We start from the raw sequence: 16,896 nt of genomic DNA on the forward strand, positions 1-16,896 counted from the left end.
GCTTCTCTCGGAATTCCACCCTTACTAAAGAACAGGATGTTCACAGAGGCAAAGCCATGTAAAATGGGAGTGTGGAAAGAAGTTCATCCACAGCTGTATCCTTACCTTACAGTGGAACAAGTTTAGCCAGCTTCACTCATTAAATAGCCATGGGAAATGGTGTGTAAGAGTGTAGGTTTCACCGGAGATGACTAAAGTTCAATGGAATGCTTCTGAAACAAAGTGTTTTTGTGCTAATGGGTTTGTAAATAGCTTGTTTTGTGTTTTTCTGTTTTGTATTTTATAATGTAATACCTGTTCTCTAGTCAGCTCTCCAGTCTTGGGTGGGGGAATGATATACTCCAGGTACCAGTCACCTGTAGAAATGTTAATCACACAGCTAGAAGTACAAATTTTCTCCCTTTCCCAACTCTGTGTGTATTTCCCCAAATCTGATCATGCTGATCACATTTTGTATCGTACTTCTTCATACTGACTTGTATTGGCATTTCTTGGTAACATGCCTCCCACCTTCATACTTGGATAAAAGGGTTGAAGGGTCTTTAATTTCATTTGTATCTGATGAAAAATGAACATTCTACTCCGCTTCTACTCCGGAAAATTTTGTTGGTCCTTTACGTCAGGGGTGGGGAACCTTTTTCCTGCCAAGGGCCATTTGCATATTTAAAACATCATTCGGGGGCCATACCAGGCGTAGATTGCCCAGCGGGGGGGGGGTGTGGTGGAGAGGCTAGGGTTGCCAAATTCCTCTTCCCCATAAGTGAGAGGTTTTTGGGGTGGCGCCTGAGGAGGGTGGGGTTTGGTGAGGGACTTCAGTGCCATAGAGTCCAATTGCCAGCTAGTATCTGGAGACTGGCAACCCTAGTTCCTTACTGTTTTCTCTCCACTTATCAAGACAAATGGAAAGGTGTTTGGGGGATGGTGCTTGTAGGCACTTCAAAGGTGGAATAGGACCGCCCGCCCCTCCGCCCGCATAGGCCCAGAGGGTGAAGCTGGTCAGTGACTTTCGAGTGCCTATGCTCTTTGAATCGACCCCTTCCTGAGAAGAAGTATGTTATCTTATTCAGTTATACACCTAATAAGCAGGACTCTTACAAGGGTAAGCTTTTTATTGAATAATTTCAAAAATATGTATATATATGTACAACCGTAACATAATGTAGTATGTATATATGTCCGTGTTGGCGAACCTATGGCACGCATGCCGGAGTGGGCACTCGGAGCCCTCTCTGTGGGCATGCGCAGGTAACTTGAGGAGCTGTCGCGTCTGCGGTTGCGTGAGAGGGCTGGGCGCATGGCAGCAACCTCCCGAGCCTCCTGTCCTGCACTTCCGGAGCTCCAAAAGGCCTCCCCTGTTGGTATCTGGGCCCCTCCATTTAACAGCTGAGCTGCAGCTGCGGCTCAGCTGTTCGACGGCGCCCGCTAGCCTCTCCAACTCTGCCCCGCCCGTCTCTACCTCAGACGGGTGAGTGGGTCGGGAGTGGAGCGGGATGGGGCAGACGAGCTGCTGGGGCGAGCGGCAGCAGACCCAATTTCCAGCCCCTCCGCTGCCGGCCTGAGCGATGCACTTTGGGAGACGGCGTGGAGCCCTCTTTCTTCTCAGATCCCCCCCTTCCTGGACGGGTTGGCATGGGAGAGGCGCTGTTGTCTTCCTCTGGTTTCCCTCGGGGCTGGGGGAAGTGGCCAGGGGGGGCCCTTCCAGTCCAGCGCTCTCTTTGCGCGCTCTCCTCCCTCGGTGGGGAAGGGTTGTCCTTAGCTAGTTCTCCGCCGTCCACTCTTTCCCCCTAAAGTTGGGACTGATCGGTGTGAGATCCGCCTCCTAGTTCAACTTGGATCCCCGCAGCAAGATGGTACAGGGGACCCCCACACACACACACATTTTCTTGCTTCAGGCCCCTGGGATAGTAAATTCCCACTATGGCCATTTATGCGTAGGAGGTTTTGCTGCTCTCGAGATGCACATTTCCCCCATCCGAATTCTCAAAACTCTGCATGGGGCTTATGGTTGCGTTTTGAGAACCTGGGTGAGAAAAATGTACATCTAAAGAGTGGCAAATCCAAGGCAAAACCTCCCATGCATAAAAGCTTTCAAGGTATGACTGACTTAAGAAAACTTCACATTACTAGTTCAGCTAGTAACTAGTGGATGGCCTCTGTATTTCTCCTGATTAGATTTCAGCTTTGCAGAGTTGCATTTCGCTCTGTCTGCCCTGTATGCCAGGGGCCCCTCTTGGCTGAGCTAAGTGAGTACATATTTTCCCCAAACCGTATACATACAATGTAAGCAGAGTGAAGATCTATCTGCTTGGTGCATCTAAGAAGTGGAGTTTTAGCCACAGGGGTTTCTGCTGAAATAAAATTTTGCTAGCCTGCAATGTGTTGAGCAGGGACTAATGTTTGCTTTAGCTGGAATAGACGGATAGGGCGACCCTTCTTATAGTTCTTCCTTTTCCATGTTCTTTTATTTAACGGTACCCTCCAAGATGGATTTATAGTGGGGTCTTGCTCCTTGCCTTTAAAAGCCTTTTAAAAAAAGTTTTTTGCTACCAAAATTCTTCTCTTCCTCTTCCCCTAGATTCCAGGTTAAATTGTCGTGTTGGCACTTTGCGATAAATAAGTGGATTTTGGGTTGCAGTTTGGGCACTCGGTCTCTAAAAGGTTCGCCATCACTGATATATGTAGATATATGTAGATGGTTACAAAGTCTTTAAATGTTACAAAAGTTCAGACATTATGAGTCTTAAACATGTCCTTGTTGCAAGCAATCTTAAACGATCTCTATTTTACCTTACATGGGAGTTTCAAACCTTAAAACAGTAATAATACTTCATTCAGAAAATACAGCAGTTACAGAAATCTGTAAAATGGTTAGTTCAGTAAATAAGATCTGATTTAGTTAAAAGTATCTTAATTCAAAGTATCTAGAATATTATAAGAATAAGTAGGCATGCTTTACCCAATCATGTCCATCAGAACTAGAGAGATCTGAGAGTTCCCAGTCCATGTTAAGACTGGGTAGACCTCTAAGGCACTCTATTTGTTGTTGGAGTCTCTGAGAATCTCCATTATATGCAAAGACTAGAGAAATCTCTGAGTATTCTCAGTCCATGCAAGGACTTAATAGACCTTAGTGAAACCTCCTTAATCCATGCTAGGATTAAGGAGATCTCAGTGTCTCCATACAAGGGATGGAGAGATCTATAAAAAGTGAGCTAGGGAGCTCTTAGAACCTCCATGTCTTGGAAGGATCTAAGCTCCTCCAGTCCATGAGGACTGGAAAGCTCTAAGAGCTTCAATTCACGCAAGGATCAAGGTCTGAGAGCTTACATCCCATGCAAGGGATGGTGAGATCCATGAGCATCCAACCTACGCAAAGGTTGGATATCTGGAAGCTCTAACTTTAGGCTAGGAAGCTCCTTCTTTTATATCATTCCAAGATCGGATTTTTCCGACGGTATCTAATCTGATCTGAGACATGCACTCTGAGTTTGTGCACAACTACTGTATGTTTCCTGTGGCCGCAGATTTAGTGGATATTACCATGTAAGGAGTTCCTTTTCCAGTAGGTTATTCGCTGATCATGACCACATATACTAAATAGTTTATGTCTTTGTTATACATCTGTAATGGTTAATTTTACCAGTATCTTCATCTCCTAAAGAACACAGTCAAAATAAATATATTTTCAACATTCCAATATAACTCTTTCATATTTAAATCTTAAAACCCAATATAACATTATATAACACCATTAGGTAATGTTTATATGCCATTAAAGGTTTATGATGATGATGATGAGGTAATGTTTCAGACAGCTATTTCTGACTAGTCATTGTTAGATAACAGTTAGGAAAAATGTGTGTTAAGTGCTGTCAAGTCACTTCCGACTCATGGCGACCCTATGAATGAAAATCCTCCAAAATGTCCTATCTTTGACAGCCTTGCTCAGATCTTGCAAATTGAAGGCTGTGGCTTCCTTTATTGAGTCAATCCATCTCTTGTTGGGTCTTGCTCTTTTCCTGCTGCCCTCAATTTTTCCTAGCATGACTGTCTGTGACCAAAATACGATAGCCTCAGTTTAGTCATTTTAGCTTCTAGGGTCAGTTCAGGCTTGATTTGATCTATAACCCACTGATTTGTTTTTTTTGGCAGTCCACGGTATCCGTAACACTCTCCTCCAACACCACATTTCAAAAGAATCTATTTTCTTCCTATCAGCTTTCTTCATTGTCCAGCTTTCACACCCATACATAGTAATAGGGAATACGATGGCATGAATTAATCTAGTCTTGGTGGCCAGTGATACATCCTTACACTTCAAAATCTTTTCTAGCTCCTTCATGGCTGCCCTTCCCAGTCACAATCTCCTGATTTCTTGGCTGCAGTCTCTCTTTTGGTTGATGGTGGAGCCAAAGAACAAAAAGGGTCATCAGGGTCATCTAGTCCAACCTCCTGCACAATGCAGGAAATGCACAACTACCTCCCCCCATTCCCCAGTGACCTATACTTCATGCCCAGAAGATGGCCAAGATGCCTTCCCTCTCATGATCTGCCTAAGGTCATAGACAGCATTGCTGACAGATGGCCATCTAGCCTCTGCTTAAAAACCTCCAGGGAAGGAGAGCTCACCACCTCCCGAGAAAGCCTGCTCCACGGAGGAACCGCTCTAACTGTTAGAAAATTCTTCCTACTGTCTAGACGGAAACTCTTTTGATTTAATTTCAACCCATTGGTTCTGGATTTCAATCCGTTGGTTATTTATATGTTTATTTGGTTGGATACACATGGCCCGACCAAGTGACATTTATGTCAGATTTGCTTCCCCCGCCCCCCGAACAAATGAGTTCAGCACCCCTAGTTTAATCCTTCTACAGCAGGGATGGGGAACCTTTTTTCTGCCAGGGGCCATTTGGATATTTATAACATCATTCGCGGGCCATACAAAATTATCAACTTAAAAATTAGCTGACCAAGCCCCAAGCAGGCAGCTGCCCCCGATGATGCCCCCCCCCCGGCATGGGCGAGCAGGCAGGTATCCAACCAGTGGCGCACTCGCCCATGTGGTGGCACAGGATGGTCTGTTGCACCAACTGGGTATAGCCGTCCAGGTGCATGCCAGAGTTGCTCCTGCTCCATATGGTCGGGGCCAGACTCTACAGCTGGTTTCTGCTACCTCCGCCTGTAGGGATGAAATGAGGACACACTGGCTAAGAACTCGGCCCCCCCCCCACTCATTCTGGCCCTGCCTCCTTTAACCCCTCCATTGTCACCAATTCCACCCCCAGCCCTCTTGTAGTCCAGAGGGAATACGTTTCTTGGACGGTCCTAGCAGCTCCATAGCTAATGACTCTTCTGCATTGGCTAAGAAGGCCAATGCTGGCTAAGAAGGCCAATGCAATTCTGGGCTGCATCAATAGGAGTATTGTGTCTAGATCAAGGGAAGTAATGTGTGTGTGTTAAGTGCCGTCAAGTCGCTTCCGACTCTTGGTGACCCTATGAATGAAAGTCCTCCAAAATGTCCTATCTTTGACAGCCTTGCTCAGATCTTGCAAATTGCCCTTGCATGGATATTGTTTTAACACTCTGGAGTTGCTTTAATCTGGCCCTTAATCTGAGGCATCTCAGATCCATATCTATGAATCTGTATCTATGAAATTCCAGAGCTGGTAGGGAAAGGCTGTCAGATAGGGCTTCTGACAGCCCCGTCCCCAAACAAGATGGTTTCCCTGCGAACAAGATGGGGTTCTCCGTGCACTCCCCACCCCGTTTTGCACACGGGCTCTGGCCAGGGATTTACAATTGTATTGGGACCCGCCCGTGTAAATCTTCCATCTGATATCGGGTCCCACACACAAAGCCGGGAGCTCAGCCATCTCCTCCACTGATTGCTCTTAATCGTTTTTGTTTCAGTTTTACTTAAGTCATTACCGGGAGGAAGCGACTACATTGTTTCTTCCTGTAACTCAATCATGTCTTTTGTATTAGCCCTATATATGTATCCACACTTCCCCAGCCATGTATTCCAGCCTTGCTCGTCTCTTACTGAAATCACTGACTTTCTGAAATAAATCTTTGAATCGCTTCTCTGCCTGGATTGAAGGTCTATTGCCTGAAACGCTGTGTATTTGCTGAAGCCTGACAAAGGCCTGTTTCAGCAAGAAGGCGCTCCCTTGACTACGGGTTGAAGAGTCGCTACCAGGACCCCGATGGGCCTTAAAAGAGCCATGCAGAGGCTATCGCAATACTGTTCTGTTGAACAACGAGACATTAATTTCTCAAAGACAAAAGTTATGGCCTTTGGCGAGCTCCCTAAAGTACGAACCTGGAGTATTAATGGCCACAAAATAGACCAGGTACTCAAGTTTAAATACTTAGGAGTAGTCTTAAAAGCCTCTGGTTCTAGAAAAGCTCACAGCGATTACGCAGCAGAGAAAGGGCAAAAATCTGCCTTGAACATCATTAAAATTTTAAGAACTAAGGGAAGGCATTACTTTCCAGCTGCTCTTAAGCTTTACCAAGCGAAAACACTGGCACAACTGACATGGGACTTTACATGGGCCACCTTCATCTATTTTTGTCCCACTGGAGTGGGTTCAGTCTAAATTCTTGAGAGCAGCCCTCCATTTACCTTGTTGCTATCAAATGCTACTGCTAGACTGGAGGCAGGACTGGTGTGAGGGTGGAGGCAAAGGTCTGTGTTGCTTCCATTATCCCTTCGCTCAAATTAAACCTTATCCCTCAAGGACTACTACCCCTGCTTCTACAGGATAAGTTCCAGTCAACCTAGCTAAAGATGGTCCTTAATTAAATGGCCTGCCTGGGCCTTTCTCCACCTACCCTGTTAGCCATGGGCGTAGACAGAGCATCAAGTCTCTTGAAGCAAAGGGTGGAAGACATTGAACGGCAGACAGACCTTGGGAAATCGCCATTTTTCCTAGTACCTGATAAATCTAGATATTTGGCCTCACCTGTGGCTTATTTTTGTCATCTTGAGTCTATTAATTATAGGAAGGCCTTTACCCTTGCCAGATGCCAGGCCCTACCATCGGCTGTTTTAGAGAGGTTATGTCCATGAGGAACGGGACATTGAAACCATCGAACATGCACTGATATGTTGCCCATTCTGCCAACAAGTTAGATCAAAGCTTATTTCCCCCCTACTTGGTAAATTCCCTGATGAGTCGGTTGAGCTTTTTAAAACTGTTGCTTTGCCAGCAGCTGCCGCAACAGCGCAATGATCCGCACTGTGTTACTGGAGTCCTGCTGTGGCAATCGTTTCGTGGCTGGCTCCGCCCCCTGCATTTCGTGGCTTTTCCCACCACCCTGTATTAGAATTCCCAAGGGGCCAGCAGGCTCAAAAAGGTTGGGGGCTCCAGTGCTTTAGCCCTTCTCAAGGACCCTCCCACACCCGCTTGGCTGATGGAAAATGCGTCCTTTACTTTTCTAGGAATGGGGGCAGAAACTCTCCACCTTGGGGGGGGGAGGGCACAGAATCGACTCCTCCTCTTCCAAAGGATGAGAGCTGGGGTTGCCAACTTGCAGGTACTAGCTGGAGATCTCCCGCTATTACAAATGACCTCCAGCTGATCGAGATCAGTTCCCCTGGAGAAAATGGCCACTTTGGGAATTGGACTCCATGGCATTGAAGTCCCTCCCCTCCCCAAACTCCGCCCTCCTCAGCCTCCACCCCAAAAATCTCCAGGTATTTCCCAACTCAGAGCTGATAACCCTAATGAGAGATCAGAACTGCTATATTTATAGTCTGCCTTTCTCACTGAGGCAGATTACACAATGTCAATTGACATAATCAATATGCTGAGACATATTTCATTTATTCACTTCATTTACACCCTGCCTTTCTCCCCAACGGGGACCCAAGGTGGCTCACATGGTCCTCCTCTCCTCCATTTGCTCTTCTCAACCCTGTGTGGTAGGTTAGGCTGAGAGTGTGTGACTGGCCCAAGGTCACCCAGCAGGTTTCCTTGGCAGAGTGGAGATTCAAATCTACTACTACAACAGGTTAAGAGGAGACATGATAGAGGTCTCTAAAATTATGCACCGTTTGGAGAGAGTCGACAGGGAGAAGCTTTTCTCCCTCTCCCATAATACTAGGACACGAAGTCATCTGCTGAAGCTGGAGGGTGACAGATTCAAAACTGATAAAAGGAAGTATTCCTTCACACAACACATAGTTAAATTGTGGAACTCCCTGCCCCAGGATGTGGTGATGGTTGCCAACTTGGAAGGCTTTAAGAGGGGAGTGGACATGTCCATGGAAAAGAGGGATATCCACAACTACTAGTTAAAATGGATACTAGTCATGATGGATACCCATTCTCTCCAGGATCAGAGGAGCATGCCAGATATAATATTAGGAGCTGTGGAACACAGGTGCTGTTGTAGTTGTCTTGTTTGGGGGCTTCCTGGAGGCCCCTGGTTGGCCACCGTGTGAACAGACTGCTGGACTTGATGGACTTTGGTCTGATCCAGCAGGGCCTTTCTTATGTTTTTTCTTAAGGCAGGAGAATCCATGCTTATTCCAAAAGTTCAGATATCTGAATAACCCTTCCCTGCCTTATCCAAGAGTTTGTGTGTGTGTAAAGTGCCGTCAAGTCGCACCCGACTTATGGCGACCCCTTATGGGGTTTTCAAGGCAAGGGACTAACAGAGGTGGTTTGCCAGTGCCTTCCTTTGTATAGCAACCCTGGACTTCCTTGGTGGTCTCCTACACAAAGACTAACCAGGGATGACCCTGCTTAGCTTCTGAGATCTGACAAGATCAGTCTAGCCTGGCCATCCAAGAGTTTAGTCCCTCTATAATCAAACTAGTTCTATCACTACTGTACTGACCCCTGCTGGAGACCGTGGGGCACCGTGCCAGCTCTCTGGTGCACCTGCCCCCTTTGGCCAGCAGAGAGCAGCAAGGAGACATGACCCACAGAAAGAAATGCCAACTAAAAACTATGGGCAGAAATGATTCTCTAAACGCAAGTATGTTAACAGCACCCTGCGGGTCCTTGTAGTGCAGCAGCCCATCGTATAATGTGGCCAACAACCCAGTTATTGAGGGACAGGCTTTCTCCTGATGTTGCCTCCTAGCACTGACATTTGCAGGTGGACTGCCTCTAAGTATGGAGGCTCCCTTTTTTCGCCATGGCAAGCGGCCCATCGATGGTCTGGTTTTGCGTGTAGGTCGGAGCTTTGTCCTTCCAAAGTCCATACCCCAAAAATCTTCTTGATCTCTAAGGTGTTATTAGAGTTGAATTGAGCGATCCCCCTTTTAAAGAGATTCATGCCAGAAAGCCAGTGGCTATCATTGCATCCGCCCGATCCCCCACTCCCATCCCCCACTGGATTGGAGCCCTGTTTCTGGCACTTTCTCCAGGGAAGGCAACTGATGGTTCTCGCCTATGGCTGTCTCTTCCTCCCTCCTGCATTAGTCGTCCCGGGGCAGCTGCGAAGGAGGGCTGCCAAGCCCAAGTTGAGAGATTCCTAGAGATTTGGGGGGGGTGGAGCCTGGGGTGGGCAGGGTTTGGGGAAGGACCCCAGCAATGCCCTGGAGCCCACCCTGCAAAGCAGCCGTTTCCTCCAGGGGGGGGAATCTCTTGTCATCTGGAGAGCAGTTGCAATCCCGGGAGATCTCCAGGCAGGGGTTGGCAACCCCATGAGATCCGGGGAAACTTCTTCTGCAATTGAATGGGCGGGGGGGAATCTTCTGCCTCCAGGTCTAATTAGGATTCAGAAGATGTGGCTCAAAGGGACACAGGACAGTGGGGAAAACTATGAAGATGCCACCCCTATGGGTAGTGTGTGGGTCCTTTTAATCTGACCTCGGGCATTGAAGATTTGGGTGCCGCCAACCCTCCCTTCACGTCGTCCTGTGCTTGGGTGGGCCAAGCCCCTATTTTAAGTAAAAAAATGATATCATTAACTGGCTCTGCCTGCTCCTTCTGCAAAGTGTGCATCTCCGTTCCCTGGCATTGAACTGTATGGTCCACGTGGGCTGGGACTGACCAAGGGACAGTCATGTCTTCATCTGGCCCCCACCACCAATGAGCCCGACACCCCTGCTGTGGGGTTTTCCAGGCCAGAGGACCCCCTGCTCATCCCCAACAGCTCAGGTATCTGAACAGCCCCTGCCTGCCCCCCATCGGAGAGTTTAGGGTTTATGGCTGCCAACCTCCCGGGGAGGCCTGGAGCTCCCTTGGGATTGCAGCTGACCTCCAGGCTGCAGAGCTCAGGTCCCCTTGGAGGAATAAAAGGCTGCTTTGCAGGGGGGGGGATCTGGGGCATTGCACCCCACCGCGGTCCCCCCCATCCCCAAACCCGGCCCCACCCCAGGCTCCAACCCCAGATCTCTAGAATTTCCCCACCTGAGAGCCGGTTGCTGGCCGGGGACTACATTTCCCAGAAGGCCTCGCGAGGGCCAGAGCTGCAATCCCCACGTGTTCTCGGTACAGGAGAGGGGAGGGAGGACAAAGGGGTCTTGGGGCGCCATGGGGTCCCTCCGGGGGTCTCCCTCTCCTCCTCTCCCTGCTCCTCCCCCACGGAGGGAGGGGGAACCCGGGTCTCGCAGGTCTGCAGGGGAGGTGAGTGTTTGGGGCTGGGGGGGTCGTTGGGGGGGGGCTTCGTAAAGCGGATCTAGGGGGAGGGGGGGAGGCATTCCTGCAACGGGGGATGCAAGAGGGGGAGGCGGCGGGAGGGAGCTTGGGGAGAGGGGGGCTCACCCGGGCAAGACCTGGGCATGGGGTTAGTGGGGTGGGGGTCGTGCTCCCCCCCCTCTCGTGTGTCCCCCAGCCCACCAGCCCCGCGTTTCCTCCGTGCTGGGGGTCCCCCAGACCCTTTTGAGCCTGCAGGCACAGTTTTGAGGTCAGACACTGCAGGGTGGGCGCAGCAGCAGCGAAATGGCTGCGCCAGGAGGCGGGGGGGGCAGACCCCCAAAGGCTGCCACGGGATAACTGCAGCCCCACCGTGCAGATGTTTGTGCAGCGGAGGCAGCTGCCGCCAAAGCAGCGTCTTAAAAAACCTGCGCATCCAATCAGATCTGCCAGAGGCACTCAGGAGCCTCAAAGGGCAAAAAAAACCCCACCTCCCTCCGCCCACTCCCCTAAAAACACTGGGTGGGCACCAGGAAAGGTGTCAACAGGCCTCACTTTGGGGGACCCCTGCCCTAGACTGCACCCCTGGTCTGATCCGGCAGCAGCGTCCCTTGTCTCTTCTTCCGCCGCCCCCACTTCTTAGCTGGCTGCACCGGCTGTGTTCTTTTCCCCACCCTCCACAGGCTATAAACCCCCAAAGGGGCGTTTGGCCATATTCTGCCCGTCTAATGGAAGTGTGCTTTCAGCGTGTCCGGACATTTGGTTTTTGTGCGAGAAAGTTTTTACTTGCATCTAGTTTTGTATAAGAATCTGTGCCCTGACTACAGCCAAAGGAGCTGTATTATTACAACACTGGAGTAAAAAATGCCCACCTCTGGTAAATCAATGGATCGAGCACCTCAGTACTTGATCAATATTTGAACGCGTGGCATATTTTCCTCTTTCAGAGATCGCCAGTGTCCTTTGAGGAGGTAGCCGTGTTCTTCACAGAGGAGGAATGGGCTCTGCTGGACCCAGGGCAAAGAAAACTCTACAGGGAAGTTATGGATGAAAATTATGAGACCGTGGGCTCTGTGGGTAAGGACCATTTCCCTTCTGCCAGGAAGATGAAAGCGAACAGAGGAGCTGACATCTTCCTTTGGCCCTCTTGAATTTCTGAACATACTTTTGTTTCCCACAGAAAAAAGAACAGAGCTCCCATACCTGGGGATCCTACAGTGTCTGAAAAAGAGAGCATAAAGTGCATAGATGCAAATGCATTCATGCTGTAAAGAGAAATGTGTCTATGAGGAAGGCTTTTGATAGGGAGACACAGACACCGTTCTAGATGTCTCCCAGCAGTTTGTAAGATCACCCACCTCCGTGGTAAACCAAGGGGCTGGGTTTCATCCCACAAGTGGGAGAGGTCGATGAGGGGCAACCTTGTCAATAGCTTCTAAGGAGCTCCACGTTCTTCCTTTCCACGGCGGCCTCAACAGAACACATGTTTGGAATCCTAAAATCCCCCAGAGCGGTTAGGAATAGAGTACGATTCACGTGCCTCTGTCAGCAAAGCATTTTAACCCAGTCTCCTCTCATGCAGGGTGTGGAGGCCACATTCACCTTGGCTTTACACAGGCAGTGAAGGAACAACTACAACAAAAATCATATCCAGAAGTAAGAAGTTGTTGAGAAACAATATAAATGTCTTTTATCAAAAATTGATACAAAATGCACAAACAGACGCGTTTTTACCATGTCTTCTTCAGTTGTCATCAAATACAAACAGTATACTACAATAAAACATTATTGATATAGAAGAAATATGTACTAGGTCAAGAGCTAGGGCTGCTTTGTACAACAATAGGGACACACAAAAAAGACAATTAAAAATATTTTTATATTATTATTATATGATCAATTTTGCCTTCCAGAAGTAAACAACTGCATCATTTGTCCTCTCCGTATTCCTCTCCAGTGAGGACCAAAAGCAGCTGACATTATATTGTCGAAAGCTTTCACAGTCAGAGTTCATCGGTTCTTGTAGGTTATCTGGTTTGTGTGACCGTGGTCTTGGTATTTTCTTTTCTGACGTTTCGCCCACAGCTGTGGCAGGCATCTTCAGAGGAGTAACACTGAAGGACAGTGTCTCTCAGTGTCAAATGTGTAGGAAGAGCAATATATAGTCAGAAGGGGGTTGGGTTTGACCATGAAAGCCTTCGACAATATTTCTTCCTAATGTTTAGCTGAAAACCCTTGATTTAATTTCAACTCGTTGGTTCTGGTCCGATATTCCTGGGCAAAAGAAAACAATGCACCATCCTCTATATGACAGCCCTTCAAGTACTTGAAGATGGTTATCATATCACCTCCCAGTTGTCCTTCAGTGTTACTCCTCTGAAGATGCCTGCCACAGCTGTGGGCGAAACATCAGGAAAGAAAATAGCAAGACCTCGGTCACACAACCCGGATAACCTACAAGAAACGGCAGCTGACATTGTTCTCCTGCCATCCATTTTTTCCTCCCCTGCACAATGCAGGACATTCACAACGACCTCCCCTCTACAACCCCAGTGACCCCGTCTCCACACCCAGCAGACAGCAAAAAAAAAAAAAACACCCTCCAGGATTCTTGGCCTGGAGGAAAATTGCTCCCTGACTCCAAAGTGGTGATCGGCACTACCCTGGGCATGCAAGAAAGGTCCACGAGAGCCAAACACTGATGCAAACCTTCCCGCCCTCCCTCTCATGATCTGCCTAAGGTCATAGAATCAGCAGTGATGACAGGTGGCCACCCACCTCTGCTTAAAAACCTCCAGGGAAGGAGAGCCCCCCACCTCCCTGTGGGGTAGTTCTGGCTGCGAGGGTATGCCTGGCCCAAGGTCACCCGGGAAGCATCCAGGAAGAGTCCTGGGTATTTGAAGCTGGATCCCTGAGGTCGTAGTCAGACACTCTAACCACTACACCACACTGGCTCTGTTAGCTCAGAGAAGCTCCCTTTGTTTTGTACAGGGGGAAATATTTTCCACCCTCCCAGCCTGTGCTGCTGTTTTCCTCTATGGGGACACAAAGCAGCTTATGTTTTCTCCTCTCCTCCATTACGCCTCACAACTTTTCAAAGTAACAACATCTAGCATGCAAAGGAACTAAGAAGACCCAGCCGGGGGCGGGCAAGGGGTCATCTAGGTATGGCTGTAAGGGTAGAGACCCTTCCATCTTTTTCTGTCACCTCTTGACTGTCCTTAGACTGATAATGTCAGGTCTGTTTCCTCCTCCTTCTCGGAAGTCACTTCTGTCTCCCCCTTCAGCCAGTTAGACAGCTAAAGGCAACCTCTGTCTCTCAGCTTTCCTATCAGAAACATAGTTCCCTAATAGACATTTAACTTTTTCTTTAATCAATGATTGTGCTGCTTCTCTGCGTACTTAGCACTCTACCAAAAACAACCCTGTGAGGCAAGTCTGAGACCCAATGGTCCAAAGTCAGGCAGCAACTTTTAGAGGCAGATTGGAGATTTGAACCCAGATCTCCATCATCCTAGTCCGACATTCGAATGACTTCCATAAGCAAACTCTGTGTGTTTTTTCATAGAGTGGATCTTTTCCACTCTCATGTCTCTGCTACTCGCACTTTCCTGGCTTCTCATGAGTAAACCATTGCTTCTATTTTCAAGAATGGAGGGATGGAGTAGAGCTAATCTGTGGCAGGGTGGTCTGATTCATTTCCTTTTTGGCACTGCAAGTCGCACCATCCTCCTTGAAGAGGGTGGTCAGTTTTGAGACACCCGAGTTCTGTCTTCCACCATGAGTCGTCCCTTCCAAGGCAAGAAGCCCTTAGTGGTGTGGGCTGGTGGGGATTGTGATCCCTTCCAAGTTGTGATTCCTTGCATGGTTGGCATGGCTATTTTGGGGAGCATTTCATTTTCCACTATGTCCCCAGTTCCATATTATTTCCTTTTTGTTTGTGAGGTGTAAGCTTTCCCCTCAGTGACAAGATGTTCTTTAGGTAGCAAGTGGATTTGGGTGGGTCACTTCTGTCTTATAAGTTTTGTATTGAGCCTGAAGAGGACAGAGATCGCTGAAAGGGGGGGTTTCAGAAAACAAAGATGTATTGATTGATGTACATATGAAGCTGCCCCACACAGCGACAAACAAGCAACAAAACCTTCTCTTCTGCATTCCCAAATACAGAGGTCCGTTTGTGTCTTGCTGTTGCAGGGAACTACATTTCCCACAAGGCCTTGCGAGCTCCAGAGTGGTCAACCCTGCGTATTGGTTGTGTCCAGAGGGAGGTTTTTCCTGGAGCTGGAGAGGAAAAAATGTGGAATATGGAATTCAGCAGAGCCTCTCTTCTTTCTTGTTTCCCCCGGCTGGAGGGAGAATTTGGCTCTTGCACATCCGCAGGAAAGGTGAGTTTAGGAGTTCCTCAACAGCTGTTGGGCAAGAATAGAAGAGGGAGAGAAATTACCTGTGAACAGAAGAGGTACCGGAGGGAGCGTAGAGAGAGGTAGAGAGAGACTCTACCCTAGCAAGGTGTGTGCAGGGGTGTGTGTTTGTGTGTGTGTGTGGGGTTGCTTGTGTCTTCACTCTCTTGAATGTGTTCCAGGCAACCAGCCTGCATTTATGTTCTTATTAAAACTCAGGGGGGAGCCTGGTCTCATGCAGGGCGGGTCCTTGTCTGTCCTTACTGGGCCCCATATCTCACAGCAGTGTTGTTTTTTGCCGGCTCCACTGGTTACTCCCAAGGAGACATTTGGCCATATTTTTTTCTCCTATGATGGAAGAACTTTAAAAACCTTCTGGTGCTTCCTTTAGAGCAGGGGTGTCGAACTCATTTCTTAGGCGGGCCGCATATAACATGAATGTCACTTGGTCGGGCCGACGATGTGGTCCAAATACATACATACATACATACATACATACATACATACATACATACATACATACATACATACCATAAAATGTAATGCCAGGTAATGGAGATACAAACTTTATAGAAGACACAGACAAAGTCAATTATAATGATACTGTTTTTTACTTAAAATACAAACAAGTTTACAGCAATAATCCTCTTACAGTATTTTATTTAACAGTCTTATTGTTATTGTTTTAAGTACGTTTGTATTTTAAGTAAAAACTAAAATAAAAATTATATCATTAATTGTGTATATCTTCTATAAAATTAGTATCTCTAGTCCCTCATATTAATTTCTAAAAAACTTTTTAAAACGGGTGGGGGTGGGGGCTGCCTTGGCTGGCAAGCCCATAGCTGACATGCCAGCCCATATTTGAACTGGGGGGGGGTGCCTTGGCTGGCAAGCTTGCAGCGGGCTCACCAGCCCAGATCTGGACAGGGTGTGTGTGTGTGGCTGCCTTGAATTGTGAGCCTGCAGCCCTCCCCCAGTCCAGAAAAACAGGGAGAAAGAGAGAGAGAAGAGAAAGAGACAGAAAGAGTGAAATACATAGGAGAGAAAGAGAGAAAGAAAGAAAGAAAGAAAGAAAGGGAGAGAGAGAGAGAGAGAGAAAGAAAGAAAGAAAGAAAGAAAGAAAGAAAGAAAGAAAGAAAGAAAGAAAGAAAGAAAGAAAGAAAGAAAGAAAGAAAGGGAGGGAGGGAGGGAGGGAGGGGAGAGAGGGGGAAGGAAGGTGAGAGAAAAAGATAGAAAAGGAAAAGAGAAATAGGGGTAAAGTGAGAGACGGATAAGGAGAGAGAGAAAGAGGGTGAGAGAGAAAGAGGATGGAAGGTAGGTAGGAGAGGGAAGGAGGGAGAGAGAAATAGAGAGAGAGAAAGGAAGAGAGAGAAGGAGAGGGAGAGAAAGACAAAGAGGGAGGGGGGATGATGCTGGTCAAAAAGCTCTCTGACTTGGCAGCTGGTCTGAAGTCAAGTCAGTCTTTATTATGGCCCACATAGAGAAGAGAAAGAAAGAGGGAGAAAGAGAGACAGAAAGAGTGAAACAAATAGAAGAGAAAGAGGGAGAGAGAAAGAAAGAGGGAGAGAGAGAGACAGAAAGAAAGAAAAAGAAAGAGAGGGAGGGAGGGAGAAGGAAGGTGATGTTACCCGAATTGCTCCTTTATATGGGGAAATTAGCTGAGCAATCGGTAACTATGTATTTATATAGCGGGTTCGCACTCAACTCTACCAGAATCCGTTTAATGAGACCTTGAATAAAGACAGACACAAAGGATTCCAAATTAAATAGTGTTTATATATTCAAGCATTCAATTATGCATACACACATACAGAGAATCTAGGAAATAAAGAGAGGAATAAAGAGACTTTTGCCATGTGGCAGGCAGAGGAGGAAATATACTGCACCTCTCTTCA

The 16,896-nt window shown here is 47.7% G+C and overlaps 2 protein-coding genes across 2 annotated transcripts in view; both read left to right on the forward strand.

Annotated features, from left to right (window-relative positions):
* LOC130479799 (40S ribosomal protein S29) overlaps positions 1 to 16,896 on the forward strand; it is a 75,033-nt gene that overhangs the window by 44,684 nt on the left and 13,453 nt on the right. The window lies entirely within an intron of this gene.
* The window catches only part of LOC130478852 (zinc finger protein 345-like), a 29,704-nt gene continuing 12,964 nt past the window's right edge, over positions 157 to 16,896 (forward strand). Inside the window, exons 1-2 of the mRNA XM_056851095.1 lie at positions 157 to 163; positions 1,246 to 1,465. Of these exons, the coding sequence (XP_056707073.1) occupies positions 157 to 163; positions 1,246 to 1,465 (227 nt within the window). The remainder of the gene's footprint in view (positions 164 to 1,245; positions 1,466 to 16,896) is intronic.

Source organism: Euleptes europaea, chromosome 6, assembly GCF_029931775.1.
Source record: "Euleptes europaea isolate rEulEur1 chromosome 6, rEulEur1.hap1, whole genome shotgun sequence".
NCBI lineage: Eukaryota > Metazoa > Chordata > Lepidosauria > Squamata > Sphaerodactylidae > Euleptes > Euleptes europaea.